At 46.5% G+C, this 13,534-nt stretch overlaps 1 protein-coding gene across 2 annotated transcripts in view; it reads right to left on the bottom strand.

Annotated features, from left to right (window-relative positions):
• The window catches only part of MYH11 (myosin heavy chain 11), a 158,421-nt gene that overhangs the window by 69,228 nt on the left and 75,659 nt on the right, over window positions 1-13,534 (bottom strand). For both annotated transcript variants that reach the window (XM_025371299.1, XM_025371300.1), the window contains 3 exons: window positions 9,577-9,640; window positions 6,707-6,805; window positions 2,222-2,365 (listed from right to left, as the gene is read on the bottom strand). In XM_025371299.1, the coding sequence (XP_025227084.1) occupies window positions 2,222-2,365; window positions 6,707-6,805; window positions 9,577-9,640 (307 nt within the window). The remainder of the gene's footprint in view (window positions 1-2,221; window positions 2,366-6,706; window positions 6,806-9,576; window positions 9,641-13,534) is intronic.

Genomic DNA, 13,534 nt, shown 5'->3' with positions numbered 1-13,534 from the left:
CTCAAGTTATCTGCCTGCCTTGGCCTCTCAAAGTGCTGGAATTACAGGCGTGAGCCACCATGCCCAACAAAACACAATTTATTTATTATTATTATTATTTGAGATGGAGTACTGCTCAGTCGCCCAGGCTGGAGCGCGGTGGTGTGATCTCGGCTCACTGCAAGCTCTGCCTCCCGGGTTCATGCCATTCTCCTGCCTCAGCCTCCTGAGTAGCTGGGACTACAGGCGCCCGCCACTATGCACGGCTAGTTTTTTTGTATTTTCAGTAGAGATGGGGTTTCACCGTGTTAGCCAGGATGGTCTCGATCTCCTGACCTCGTGATCCGCCTGTCTCGGCCTCCCAAAGTGCTGGGATTACAGGCGTGAGCCACCGTGCCTGGCCCCAAAACACAATTTAAATGATCTCATTGTTTTCTTTCACAAGAATAGACAATAATTTAATAAACTCTATATCAATCAACCTATTTTAGTTTGTTCCAGTTTTTTTTTTCTGTTTTATTTTTTTGTAGAGACAGAGTCTCACTATGTTGTCCAGGCTGGTCTCGAACTCCTGGGCTCAAGCAATCCTCCTGCCTCAGTGTCTCAAAATGCTGGGATTACAGGCATGAGCCACTGTGCCCAGCCTGTTCCAGCTTTTTATTATTTAAATAAAACTATACTGAACAGTCTAGTACATTAAGAAAAAAGGATTTAGTAAATGTCTGGCACACAGCAAATACTTAACCATTGTTCATTGTTATTTAAAAGCAAGATCAGAAGCAAAACTGACCCATCCTAAATAAAATGAATCATTCTTGGAGAGCCTATGTCATTCAGACAAGGAAGCTATCAGCACTAGATTCTGATGTGGGACCCTGGCCGAGACCCACACACACTACCCATTTGTCAACTGACCCATCGAGTCTTATTTTTCTAGACCCCAAGTTATCTTCGGAGGAGCTGCCCCTCCCCAAATGTAGCATTTCAGCAACCTCAGTGCTATTCTGGGGCTCCAAACGGGCGTAGGCGTGGGAAGGAGGGGAAACTTTCCACAATTCTGTCCTGGTATTCCCAAAAGAGATTAACCTTGAACACTGAGGCATATCTAACCCAGAAGGAAAACTGTTTCTGAAAACACAGTGTCCTGAACAAGTATTTCTTTCTGAGCTGTCCTGTTCTCAAGACCCAGTATGTTTCTTGGCCATTGGTTGGGTGATTTTGATCAATATCAATCGATCACCAGAGCAACCCCTCCAGGAAGAGCCTGAGTAAAACCACTGCCTCGATCACTCCCCCTCCCACATGTTCCTGATGAAGCCAACATCTCTATCTTCAGCTCCAAGAATCCATTCTTAGGGACCATAATGAAACCACCCTGTGCTTTCCACAACCCTGCCTATGTTGCATAGCTCAGGAATGTGCATATCAACCAGTCAGAGTCAATGACACTCCGTTCAGGAAGTTAAGCCGGGAATCTACTCTGTTCTTTAGACATAAACTCAAAGAATTTAAGGGCTGGAACCCAGCCATGTCACTGTCAACAAACTGCATCCTATAGAGAGACAATGTAGTCAAGAGAGAGATAGAAGACAAATTAGGTTCCAGAAAAATCTTTTGAGCAACTAGATCTCACTATACCTGAAGCTTGAATTCCTGAACTTTTTTTTTTTTTTTTTTGAGATGGAGTCTAGCTTCATCTTCCAAGCTGGAGTAGAGTGGCATGATTTTGGGTCACTGCAACCTCTGCCTTCTGGGTTCAAGCAATCCTCCCACCTCAGCCTCCCGAGTAGCTAGGACTACAAGTGTGCACCACCATCCCTGGCTAACTTTTTTGTATTTTTAGTAGAGACAGGGTTTCACCATATGGACCAGGTTGGTCTCGAACTCCTGACCTAAAGTGATCTGCCCACCTTGGCCTCCCAAAGCGCTGAGTTTACAGGCCTGAGCCACTGCGCCCAACCTCTCTGAACTTTTCAACATTGTGAGTTAGTCACTTTCCCTTTGGTTTAAGCCAGCTTGGGTTACTTGCAACTAAAAGAGTCCTAGTTATACAGCCACTTTTCTACAACACAAAACACAAACAAACCACCTAGAATGAAATTCATTTTCCTCCTTTTTTTCTTTTTTAATGGAAAGTGAGGAATTCAGAGAGCAGAAATCTGTCCTGACCAGAGAAGAATTCTTAACAGGTTCCATTGGTACCCAGGCAGGCTACCCTCCAGATTCAAGGTGTGAGGCTTACATAGCTGCTCCTCCTCGCTGAAACCCATGATCGCCATGGCCTCCAAGGTTTCCTGGAACATCTCATCATCCTGGGCTGCTGGGATGGGCACAAAGCCATTGGAGAGGAAGGTGTAGTTGTTGAAGCCCTCCAAAAGCAAGTCACCTAGAAGGAGAGGAAGAGGGCTCAGGGTCAACAAGATACACTTCTAATTTCAACATGAGATGGAGATCTGGTCAAGGGTCTGGGCCATCATAATTCCTTTCCCTTTCTCAAGGCTTGGACCGTTTAAAACCCTCATGCATCGTCATGTAGACAACCATACCAACCACTGCCAGCCTTGCACAGTGGTGCAGGTTGTGCACTGCTCCAGTGACTGCAGCTGATATCCAGCCTTGGTTCTGCTTGCTAAGCCAGAATCCCTGGCACGAAGTTGCATCTACCTGGAGGAAGGGATGCCTTTACCTCAATTGTCCAGAGGCACCCTGCCTTCAGAGACAAAGCTGTCAGACGAGTTAGATTGACCTTTACTCATTTTTTTTTTTTTTTCTTTTGAGACGGAGTCTTACTCTGTCGTCCAGGCTGGAGTGCAGTGGTGTGATCTCAGTTCACTGCAACCTCCTCCTCCTAGATTCAATTGATTCTCCTGCCTCAACTTCCCAAGTAGCTGGGATTACAGGTGCCCGCCACCATGCCTGGCTAATTTTTTTGTTTCTAGTAGAGATGGGGTTTCACCATGTTGACCACACTAGTCTTGAATTCCTGACCTCAGGTGATCCACCCATCTCGACCTCTCAAAGTTCTGAGATTACAGACGTGAGCCACCACACCTGGCCTTATTCATCTATTTATAAAATTTTTATCAAATTCAAACAAGCACATGAGTTTTAAAAATCAACTACTACTAAAGGTTTATAATGAAAAATAGCATTCGCCAGTCACATCCCTTCTCCAACTCCTACCTTACTCCATAATACCTGCTTTTTAGCTCTTTTAGCTGCCTTTTTTCTGGCGGTTATCACTCTCTCTCTGTAGAATAGGCTTGCTATATATACTAACCTATTATAATGTATATACCATTATGTATTATATATAATAGGCCAAGGGTTCCCCAACCCACAGGCCATAGACCAGTATTGGTCCATGTTAGGAACTGGGCCACGCAGCAGGAGGTGAGCAGCAGGTGAGCGAGTGAAGCGTCATCCGTATTTACAGCCGCTGCCCATGGCTTGCATCACTGCCTGAGCTCGGTTTCCCATCAGATCAGCGGCAGCATTAGATTCTCATAGGAGCGCAAACCCTATCGAGAACCGCGCCTGTGTGCTCCTTATAAGACGCTAATGCCTGATAATCTGTCACTGTCCCCCATCACCCCTCGATGAGACCGTAGGAAAACAAGCTCCCAATGATTCTATGTTATGGCGAGTAGTATAATTATTTCATTATGTATTACAATGTAATAATAAAGTGCACAGTAAATGTAATACACTTGAATCATCCCGAAACCATCCCTGCCACCCTGCCCACGCAATCTGTGGAAAAATTTTCTTCCAGGAAACCAGTCCTCGGTGCCAAAATAGGCGATTTTGGCCTATTGGAAGACCAGAGGGAAAGCACAGTCGCTGTAATAGGCGATTTCTGGATATGTCAAGTTTAGATAGTATCTAGTGACTTTCTGCTATGGCAGGCAAACATGTAGCTTTCTTATACTACCTTTCCTTTCCCCCAGCTTTTTTTTTTTTTTTTTTTTTTTTTTTGAGAGGGAGTTTCACTCCTGTTGCCCAGGCTGGAGTGCAGTGGTGCGATCTTGGCTCACTGCAACCTCTGCCTCCCAGGTTCAAGCAATTCTCCTGCCTCTCGAGTAGCTGGGATTACAGGCACCCACCAACACACCTAGCTAATTTGTTGTATTTTTAGTAGAGATGGGATTTCACCATGTTGGCTAGGCTAGTCTCAAACTCCTGACATCAGGTGATCCACCCGCCTCAGCTTCCCAAAGTGCTGGGATTACAGGTGTGAGCCACCGTGCCCAGCCACCTCCAGCTATTTTTAGTTGAATTAATACATAAGGCTTATATCATGGGTTGGCAAATCTGGTCCCCTATTGTTTTTGTAAATAAAGTTTTATTGAAACACAGCTGCTCTGATGTCCTCGTTTATTTCTCACGGCTGCTTTCTCACTAGGCAACAGAGCTGAGTAGTTGCAACAGAGGCCATCTGGTCCTTAAAGTCTAGAACATTTACTACTGATCCTTTAGTGAAAACAGTTTGCCAACTCCCTGTTTATATTATGACATTAATTACATATTCTCTGTAAAACTGTATCCTATGATTACATTTCCTTTGTTGTTGTTCGGCTTCTCCCTGACCCTCAGCTTTATAATTGCCTTTCTTTCTCCTGTACCATTTGCTTTTATTATACCCTCCAATACCTCAAGGATCCTCTTCCAGATCAATCTTTAATTAGGTTGGATTTGGTTATACTTTTGGAAAGACGTCAGCAAGATATTTTTCTTTTAAAATAAAGGTCTTTTATGGGTCAAGTCACTTGGAAGCTGCTTGATAAACTTGAGGTTAAATTGACCCAAGACACCAGTTAACTCAAACTTTTGGATTAACTTGAAATGCCTGATTCAAGTCACGAGGACTGAGGTCTTTGCCAAGACTTCATTATCCCGAGTTTGGATGCTTTTAGGAATATTTGGTTCTGTCTACAAGCCCAACATCTTTCCAGTTCTATCATCTAGAATACAAAGGGACCCCGGGAATTTAGTTGTGAGTCCTATACTTGCCCATTTCTGGAAGACCAGAGGCAAAGCACAAAACTGGAACCCAAGTTACCAGACAAGATTGTTTTCTTTGGTGCCAAATAAAAGGAAGAGGAATGTCAATATTTTTCCCTGGCCCATTCCACAGGGTCCTGCACTGTAACTGCTAATGTACCATGTTTGCTGCTATATAACATACATTCAGCATGCCCCCTTTACCAAAAAGTGCTCCACCTCATATCCTATGTTCCAGAAAGCCAGCCATTAAGGGAACTTATTTTTATTTTTTTGAGACAGAGTCTGACTCTGTCACCCAGGCTGGAGTGCAGTGTTGCAATCTCAGCTCACTGCAACCTCCACCTTCTAGGTTCAAGCGATTCTCCTGCCTCAGCCCCCCGAGTAGCTGGGATTACAGGCACCAGTCACCACACCTGGCTAATTTTTGTATTTTTGGGGAGACAGGGTTTCACTATCTTGGCCAAGCTGGTCTCAAACTCCTGACCTTAGGTAATCCGCCCGCCTCGGCCTCCCAAAGTGTGGGATTACAGGCATGAACCACTGCGCCCCACCCTGGAAATTTAAATAATGGAAAATGCCACCCCCGTAGCTGAGCTCTGCAATACACTCCGACACAGCGAAGTTCTGAGCTCACACAGATCCTTTTGGTAACTGTCTTAACCAAAATAACTACACTCGGGCCACAAAAGAGATGGGAAGCAAAGTCTGTATTATTCCCATAAAATTTCAGACTTAAAACTTATTACTAATATGTAGACTCTACTACAGACAGGTAGTGACTGATCCATTCCTTTTTTAAGCTATGTGATTTGTATATATTTTTAGGAGTTAGTAAACAACTGCATGTCCAGAACTGAACTCGTAACTTCCTACTGGAGTCTGGTGTACAGTGTATTGTATTTACATAAAAAACATTTTTCCCTACAATAGAGGTCGGCAAACTTCTGCACACTGCCTGTTTTTGTAAATAAAGTTTTATTGTAACACAATGACGCATCTGCACTCACTGGTTTGCATGTTGCCTGCATACTTCGGTTTATGTGTTGCCTGCACTCATTGGTTTATGTGTTGCCTGCACTCATTGGTTTATGTGTTGCCTGCGCTCACTGGTTTATGTGTTGCTTGTGCTTGTTGGTTTATGTATTGCCTGTGGCTGCTTTTGCATTACAGTGGCAGAGTTGAATAGCTGTGACAGAAGCTGTGTGGCCTGTAAAGCCTAAAGATTTATTATCTGGCCTTTTACAGAAAAAGTTTTGACCCCTGTTCTACAAAGTCACTGGCAAAACATGTATAATGAAAAGTGCTTAGCCCCGCTGGCCCTCCAAATTCCTTGTAAAACCAAAACGCATCTTTTATACTTGCAAGTTTTATAAATTGGCAAGGAAAGCAAATGTCTTTCTCCCTTTCTTTGAAGGCACAGATTGTGTCTAGTTGGACTTGATGCTTTCTGATCTAATTAGACATGAGTCTTAATGATCTAATGTCTAATTGGAGTTGATGGCTACTATGTCACATACTAGGCGGTCAGTAAATGAGAATGACTGAACAAAAGCCACACTCACTCACTGGGAGGAGATGAAGAACTGCTCATCTGTCACTCACAGACATGGTCCTTTCTGGCAGGATCTGAGACTGTTTTAATAGCCAATCCCTTAACCTCGGATTCTGATGAAAGGGAAGGCTCAAGCCTTCCAATCAAACGTCACTGCTAGTCACTTACTTTTCATCTTCTCCTTGGCTCCAGCAATCATGTAGTAAAAGATGTGGAATGTCCTCTCGTCTCTGGCTTGGCGAATTGCCCGTGATTTTTCCAGCAGATCTGGTTTGGAGGGAGTTAGGGATTCTGGGGATACTGCGGGTGTTCTTCTGGTCTTCCACATCCATCTCTATCATACCCAATTCACACGGGATGACTTTCCAGTTCTGCCCCAGGGATCAGTAACGTCTAACTTTGACCATCGCCCCTGCAGACAAATGGAACCACTGGGTGCTGCCAGCAGACCTCAGATGCAGAAAGAAGGGAGGGGAATAGAGTGAAAAGACAAAGCATAGAAAGACCCCAGGAAGATGGTAATGAGATGTTCCCCTAACAGCCATCACCAGCAAATCTTCTTTAAAGTGAGCTGTCTTCAGACATTACAGAATGCAAATAATGACACCCTCTATGATTTATGATTCATTCCTATGTGAAATGACTGATATAAATTGTCTCACTGAAGCCTCACCAAGTATGCTAGGAAGTAAGTGCAACTATTATTGGTGTTTTCATGAAGGAGAAACTGAGGTTCAGAGAAGGGAGGTCCTTTCTCAAGATCATACAGCTAGCAAGTGGCAAAGCTGTCTTCCATGCCCTCTGTTCCAAGAGTGGGGTCTCATGGGACGGAGGGGAGAGAGACTGTAAACACGCTATACTAATTAATTTCAGGAGAGCTGCTCCGCCATGGAGGGTGGCAGGAGGGACAGCAGAGGGGAGGGCAGGTGAGGGTGGCATGGAGATCCCAGGGTCTGGGGTGATGGAAGAGGACAACTAGGAGGCTGGGCTACTGTACTGGGTGGACTTCCACAGCAGTAAGTGTGATGCTGCGGGATGATGGGGCTGGATGAGCAGACCTTGTCTTCTTCAAGTCCTAAACCCAGCTAGCAGTGCCTGGGCTACCACAGCCCATGTCCTAGCTGGAAAGCAGTGATTCTCAGACTTTCTCATGGTGCGTCAAAATTCCTAGAGGGCTTATTCAAACCCAGCTTGCTGGGCTCCACCCTCCAACATGTGATTCAGCAGACCTGGGGCAGGGCCTAAGGTGTGCATTTCATATATATATATATATATATATATATGTGTGTGTGTGTGTGTGTGTATACGTATGTATACACACACATGTGTATACACGTATTGTACACAATATATACACATGTATACACACACACAGGAACACACACACATATATGTTTGAGCCAGAGTCTTGCTCTGTCACCCAGGCTGGAGTGCAGTGGTACAATCTTGTCTCACTGCAACCTCTGCCTCCCAGCTTCAAGCAATTCTCCTGCCTCAGCCTCCTGAGTAGCTGGGACTACAGGTGCATGCCACCACGCCTGGCTAATTTTGTATTTTTAGTAGAGACAGGGTTTCACCGTATCGGCCAGGCTGGTCTCGAACTCCTGACCTCAAGTGATCTGCCCGCCTCGGCCTCCCAAAGTGCTGGGATTACAGGCTTGAGCCACCGTGCCCGGCTGAGATGTGTGTTTCTAAAGAGCTCCCAAGTGATGCTGATGCTGCTGGTTTGGGAAACATACTTTCAGAACCACTGATCTAAAAGGAAGGCTGAGGCCTGAAGGACAGTGCTATGCCTGGGGCTCGCTCTAAACACAGGAAATGAACTGCTGAGAGGTGTGTGCAAGGCTGCAGGACAAGAGGGCCCTGACCAAAGCCTGGCAGCCCTCCCAGCTGCAGGACAGGAATCCTGGCTGGTTTGGGCAGATTAAAGTAGAAACATACAAAACGTTAACAGTAACACAATAGCCACCACCTAGGAGATGCTCACTTTAGGCCCCGCCGCGTACCAAGGGCTGTGCATACTATTATGCATATTATTTCATTTAATCACTGCACCAGCTCCACAAAGTAGGTGCGATCACCCCCATTTTACTGAGGCAAAACTGAGAGAGCTTCAGTGGTTTTCCCAAATCCCCGCAGCTTAGACAAGTACAGTGGAGAAGAGGCCACTCCACAACCCACCCCCTTATCCAGGGCATATAACGTGGACAAATGGGACCACGAGGTGCTGCCAGCAGACCTCAGGGGCAGAAAGATGCTAAGTCGCCCCCCAGGCCCTATTCATTGCCAAGCACGTGGTCCGCAGGAAGCTGTGAACACACCACACCCTTGAGCCCGAGGGCCGCCTGCAAAGCTCCTGAGGCTGATCAGTCACTAAACTCTAGACCTGGTTGTTCCCCCACATCCAGGTATTTCTAACTTGGCTCCACTTCACCACTCAGATTCATGAAAGAGACACTCTACTCGTTCCTTGCGACATCAGCGTTCTTCTGGGTAAACTCTGTTTTCATTAATTTCCTACCTAAGAAGTGGAGCCCATCACAGACCAAGTCTCTAAAAGGATAACAGTTCGAGAATTTGGCCTCGGACGGTGGCTGAGTAAGAATGAAGTGAAGATCATACAAGAGACACTACGTAGGCAGCCCTTACTTTGCACCTTGCATGGTACCTAAAGCTTTATATCAGTTTACTCACTCTATTCTCACATTTCTATGAGGCAGGTACCATTCGTTATCATCCCCGTTTTGCTGATGAGGCACAGACAGGTGGAGTAACCAGCCCAAGGTCAGTCAGCTAAGGGACAGGTCATTCGAGCATCACATGCAGGCTAGGCTGCTTCTTTGGGGTTCAAACCAGGGGTCTGGTCCACACATGTATAACCACTGCACCACAATGCCTGCTGTTAAGGGGAGATTTGTTCTGGAAGAAACCTAAGAGGCTGGAAAGACAGGGGTGGCTCCTGGACTCTCCCAGCCTCTGGGCTGGAGGTTGGTAGGGGGCAGGGGTGCCCATTTGGCCCAGGCTCCGGGAAAGGATACAGGTTTCAATGTTGGCTCCCACGATGTAACCTGTGACGTCGAAGTTGATGCGGATGAATTTGCCCTGCCAACAGGAAAACACAGTTCAGGCTTTGCTGCCCAACTTCAGCCTTTAACCCCATGCTGTGGGCAAGCAGGAGGGAGATGTTACAGAGGATGGGGGGGTGGGGGGCATTCTTGCGAACACTCAGAACCCCCACGGGTCAACTCATCAGGCAGAACCAACATCTGCTGAGCTGAGACCACCCCAGGCCTGAGAGCAACAGAACGTGTAAAACATGTTCACAGATCAATATCATTTGGCTCTTGCAATGACCATAGTCCATCATGGCTATCCCCATTTTTTTTTTTTTTTTTTTTTTGAGATGGAGTCTCGCTCTGTTGCCCAGGCTGGAGGGCAGTGGCGCGATCTCAGCTCAATGCAAGCTCTGCCTCCAGGTTCATGCCATTCTACTGCCTCAGCCTCCCGAGTAGCTGGAACTACAGGTGTGCACCACCACACCTGGCTATTTTTGTATTTTTAGTAGAGACAGGGTTTCACCGCATTACCCAGGATGGTCTTGATCTTCTGACCTCGTGATCCGCCCAACTCGGCCTCCCAAAGTGCTGGGATTACAGGCGTGAGCCACCGCGCCCAGCCGGATATCCCCATTTTTTTTTTTTTTTTTTGAGACGGAGTCTCGCTCTGCCACCCAGGCTGGAGTGCAGTGGCCGGATCTCAGCTCACTGCAAGCTCCGCCTCCCGGGTTCACGCCATTCTCCTGCCTCAGCCTCCCGAGTAGCTGGGACTACAGGCGCCCGCCACCTCGCCCGGCTAGTTTTTTGTATTTTTTAGTAGAGACGGGGTGGATATCCCCATTTTTAAAAAAATTATTTATTTATTGGAGACAAGGTCTTGCTCTGTCACCCAGGCTGGAGTGCAGGGGTGAAATCATAGCTCACTGTAACCTTGAACTCCTGGGCTCAAGCAATCCCCTTTTCCCCATGACGTCAGCCTCCCAAGTAGCTAGGACTACAGGCATGCACCACCATACCCAACTAATTTTAAAAAAATTTTTGTACAGATAGGATCTCACTGTGTTGCCCAGGTTGGTCTCAGATTCCTGCACTCAAGCGATCCTCCCATCTCAGCCTCCCAAAGTGCTGGGATTACAGGAGTAAACTACCACACCCAGCCCACTATCCCCGTTGTAAAGCTGGGAAAACTAAGACTAAGAGAGATCAAGTGACTGTCCAACATGACATTGCTCCTGAGAGGTAGAGCCCTAAGCAGAAGGAAGGTTTTTCCATATTCAGGGGCTGGAAAGGACTCCCTCCCCAAACCCCACCTTGCTTCAGAACAAGCTGCACCTTGGCCGGGCGCGGTGGCTCACGCCTGTAATCCCAGCACTTTGGGAGGCCGAGGCGGGCGGATCACAAGGTCAGGAGATCGAGACCACGGTGAAACTCCGTCTCTACTAAAAATACAAAAAATTAGCCGGGCGCGGTTGTGGGCGCCTGTAGTCCCAGCTACTCGGGAGGCTGAGGCAGGAGAATGGCGTGAACCCGGGAGGCGGAGCTTGCAGTGAGCCGAGATCGCGCCACTGCACTCCAGCCTGGGCGACAGAGCGAGACTCTGTCTCAAAAAAAAAAAAAAAAAAAAAACAGAACAAGCTGCACCCATATCATCCAACTATGGATGAAACCTTCTCTGTGGGACAGGTGAGTAGCATTGGCCACAATGCCCAAGCAGGCCCTGTGTAGGATGTCCTTTAGGCAGGAATGGGTCATGTCCCTGGCCCTAGAGGCTCAACAAGTATCTCCAAAGATGGCCCTATCTACCTGCCTCAGCTAAGCCATGAAACCAAGGATGGAATCTAATCCTCCATCTGTTGGCATCAACCCTTTTCCTGTTTCCTCAATAGGCGAGACACGATTTCATCCATTTCCTCCACCATGACATAATGTGGTGGGAAGTGTTGGCGTGTGTGGACACGATCCCCTAGGCTTGCTCAGTCCTTGACAAAACCTTTAAACTTTCCTCATCGGGAAACATGCGGTAGAGTGACTTGGGATGACCATATCCCAAATGGAGCCAGGGAGAGCTGGCTGGTCACAGGCAAGGCCCAGGCGCCTTTCTTCACTCTCCTTCTCAAGATGGCAGGGACACCAGTGAGTGGAGGATGTTTTTAGGGATTTGTCTTGTACTTATACTTCCATTTATGACAGGGCTAGAAACATTGCACTGAATTGCAACACGCAAACACAGTGCTTCTCAGTGGAGGCGGCACATCTGCTATGGAGATTTTGGAAATCAGTGGAAGAGATTATTTGGCTTGTCACATGATGGCGGGGGCCACTGTTGTTAGTGAACAGTGGGGCCAAGGATATTCTGGGAGTCCTGCAATGACCAGGAGAGTCTCTGACGCCAATCCTTGTCTATATCCCTTATGACTCTTGCAATGTCTCACCTGACACTCACGGAGGTAAAAATCTGTTTGTAATTAGCTAGACTTAGAACCTAACCTTTACGCCTTTAGATTTTTATGCTTTTTTCTTTTTCTTTTTTTTTTTTTTTGAGACGGAGTCTCACTCTGTCACCCAGGTTAGAGTGCAGTGGTGTGACTTTGGCTCGCTGCAACCTCCATCTCCTCAGGTTCAAGTGATTCTCCCACCTCAGCCTCCCAAGTAGCTGGGAATACAGGGGTGTGTCACCACGCCTAGCTAAGTTTTGCATTTTTAATAGAGACAGGGTTTCATCATGTTGGCCAGGCTGGTCGCAAACTCCTGACCTCAGGTGATCTTCCCACCTCAGCCTCCCAAAGTGCTGGGTTTACAGGTGTGAGCCACTCTGTGCCCTGCCTAGATTTTTATGCTTTTAAATAAAAGCATTAAAAAGTGTTTACAATGTTGTTGTAATATAAGAATATCCCATCTGTGTGACTCTAGAGAAGATTGTTTTTTGGTTCAGTGCTTCACTGAGAGTCAGTTGCCATTCTGGAAAATCCCATCCCAACATCATCAGTGCCTGAACTTGACCCTTTTCCTTGTATTTGTAGCTGTCGCAGTGGATAGACCTAAGTGTCTGTCTCTTACTGTGTCTTCTGTTGCTGTGGCCTGGCCCAAGCATTGACATGCTGAAATGCACTTTATTCTATTTATTTATTTATTTATTTTTGTAGAGATGGGGTTTCTCCATGTTGCCTAGGCTGGTCTCAAACTCTTGAGCTCAAGTGATCTGCCCATCTCAGTCTCCCAAAGTGCTGGGACTACAGGCATGAGCCACCTCGCTGGGCCTGAAATGCACCCTTTTTAAATGAATTGTCTTATGTTATTTCTTCTTCACATTACAGTTAGGGTATTATGCTGATGTGTATTCATCTAATCCGTGTAGGAGGTGATACTATCTATGATTCTAATTTTGGGCAAGGAAAGGAGACATTGTGTAATTATTTGTTACTAAAATGGGCCTTGGGGATCGCAGGGTCAGGGACCACCATGTGACTATGCTCAGTAGAGCAGAACTTTCTGCAAAGTCTTTCATGGGACCCCATCCCAGTGAGCGACAGTTCAGAGACCCCCTACTCCTGGAACGCAGAGGCAATTTTTCTTTCATCTTTTCTTACTAAAATATCTTTCTGACCCTCCTACAGAGAGGCAACAGCTTCTTTTGTACAATGAAACCATTTTTGTCTACATAACGTCAACCACCCACTTTCAGAGTTCCCCTGCCCCTGTTGGGCTCAGGCAAAAACCTTTTGCTTTGGAGCCTGGGGGAGTGTGCGTGGGAAGCTAGTACCCCCTGCCTCACTCACTGTCTGTTCTTCAATTGGAAGAACCAGCTTCATGAAGGCTGGAACCATACCTGAACTATTCATCACAATCCTGTGAGCCTCGCTCAGTGCCTGGTACACAGCAGGCACTTAATAAAAACAGCAAATGAGAAACAAACAAAGAGAATGGTGGTACATGTAAAAGT

The sequence above is a fragment of the Theropithecus gelada genome, chromosome 20 (genome assembly GCF_003255815.1).
Source record: "Theropithecus gelada isolate Dixy chromosome 20, Tgel_1.0, whole genome shotgun sequence".
Classification (NCBI taxonomy): domain Eukaryota; kingdom Metazoa; phylum Chordata; class Mammalia; order Primates; family Cercopithecidae; genus Theropithecus; species Theropithecus gelada.
This window is presented reverse-complemented; position numbering and strand designations above follow the sequence as displayed.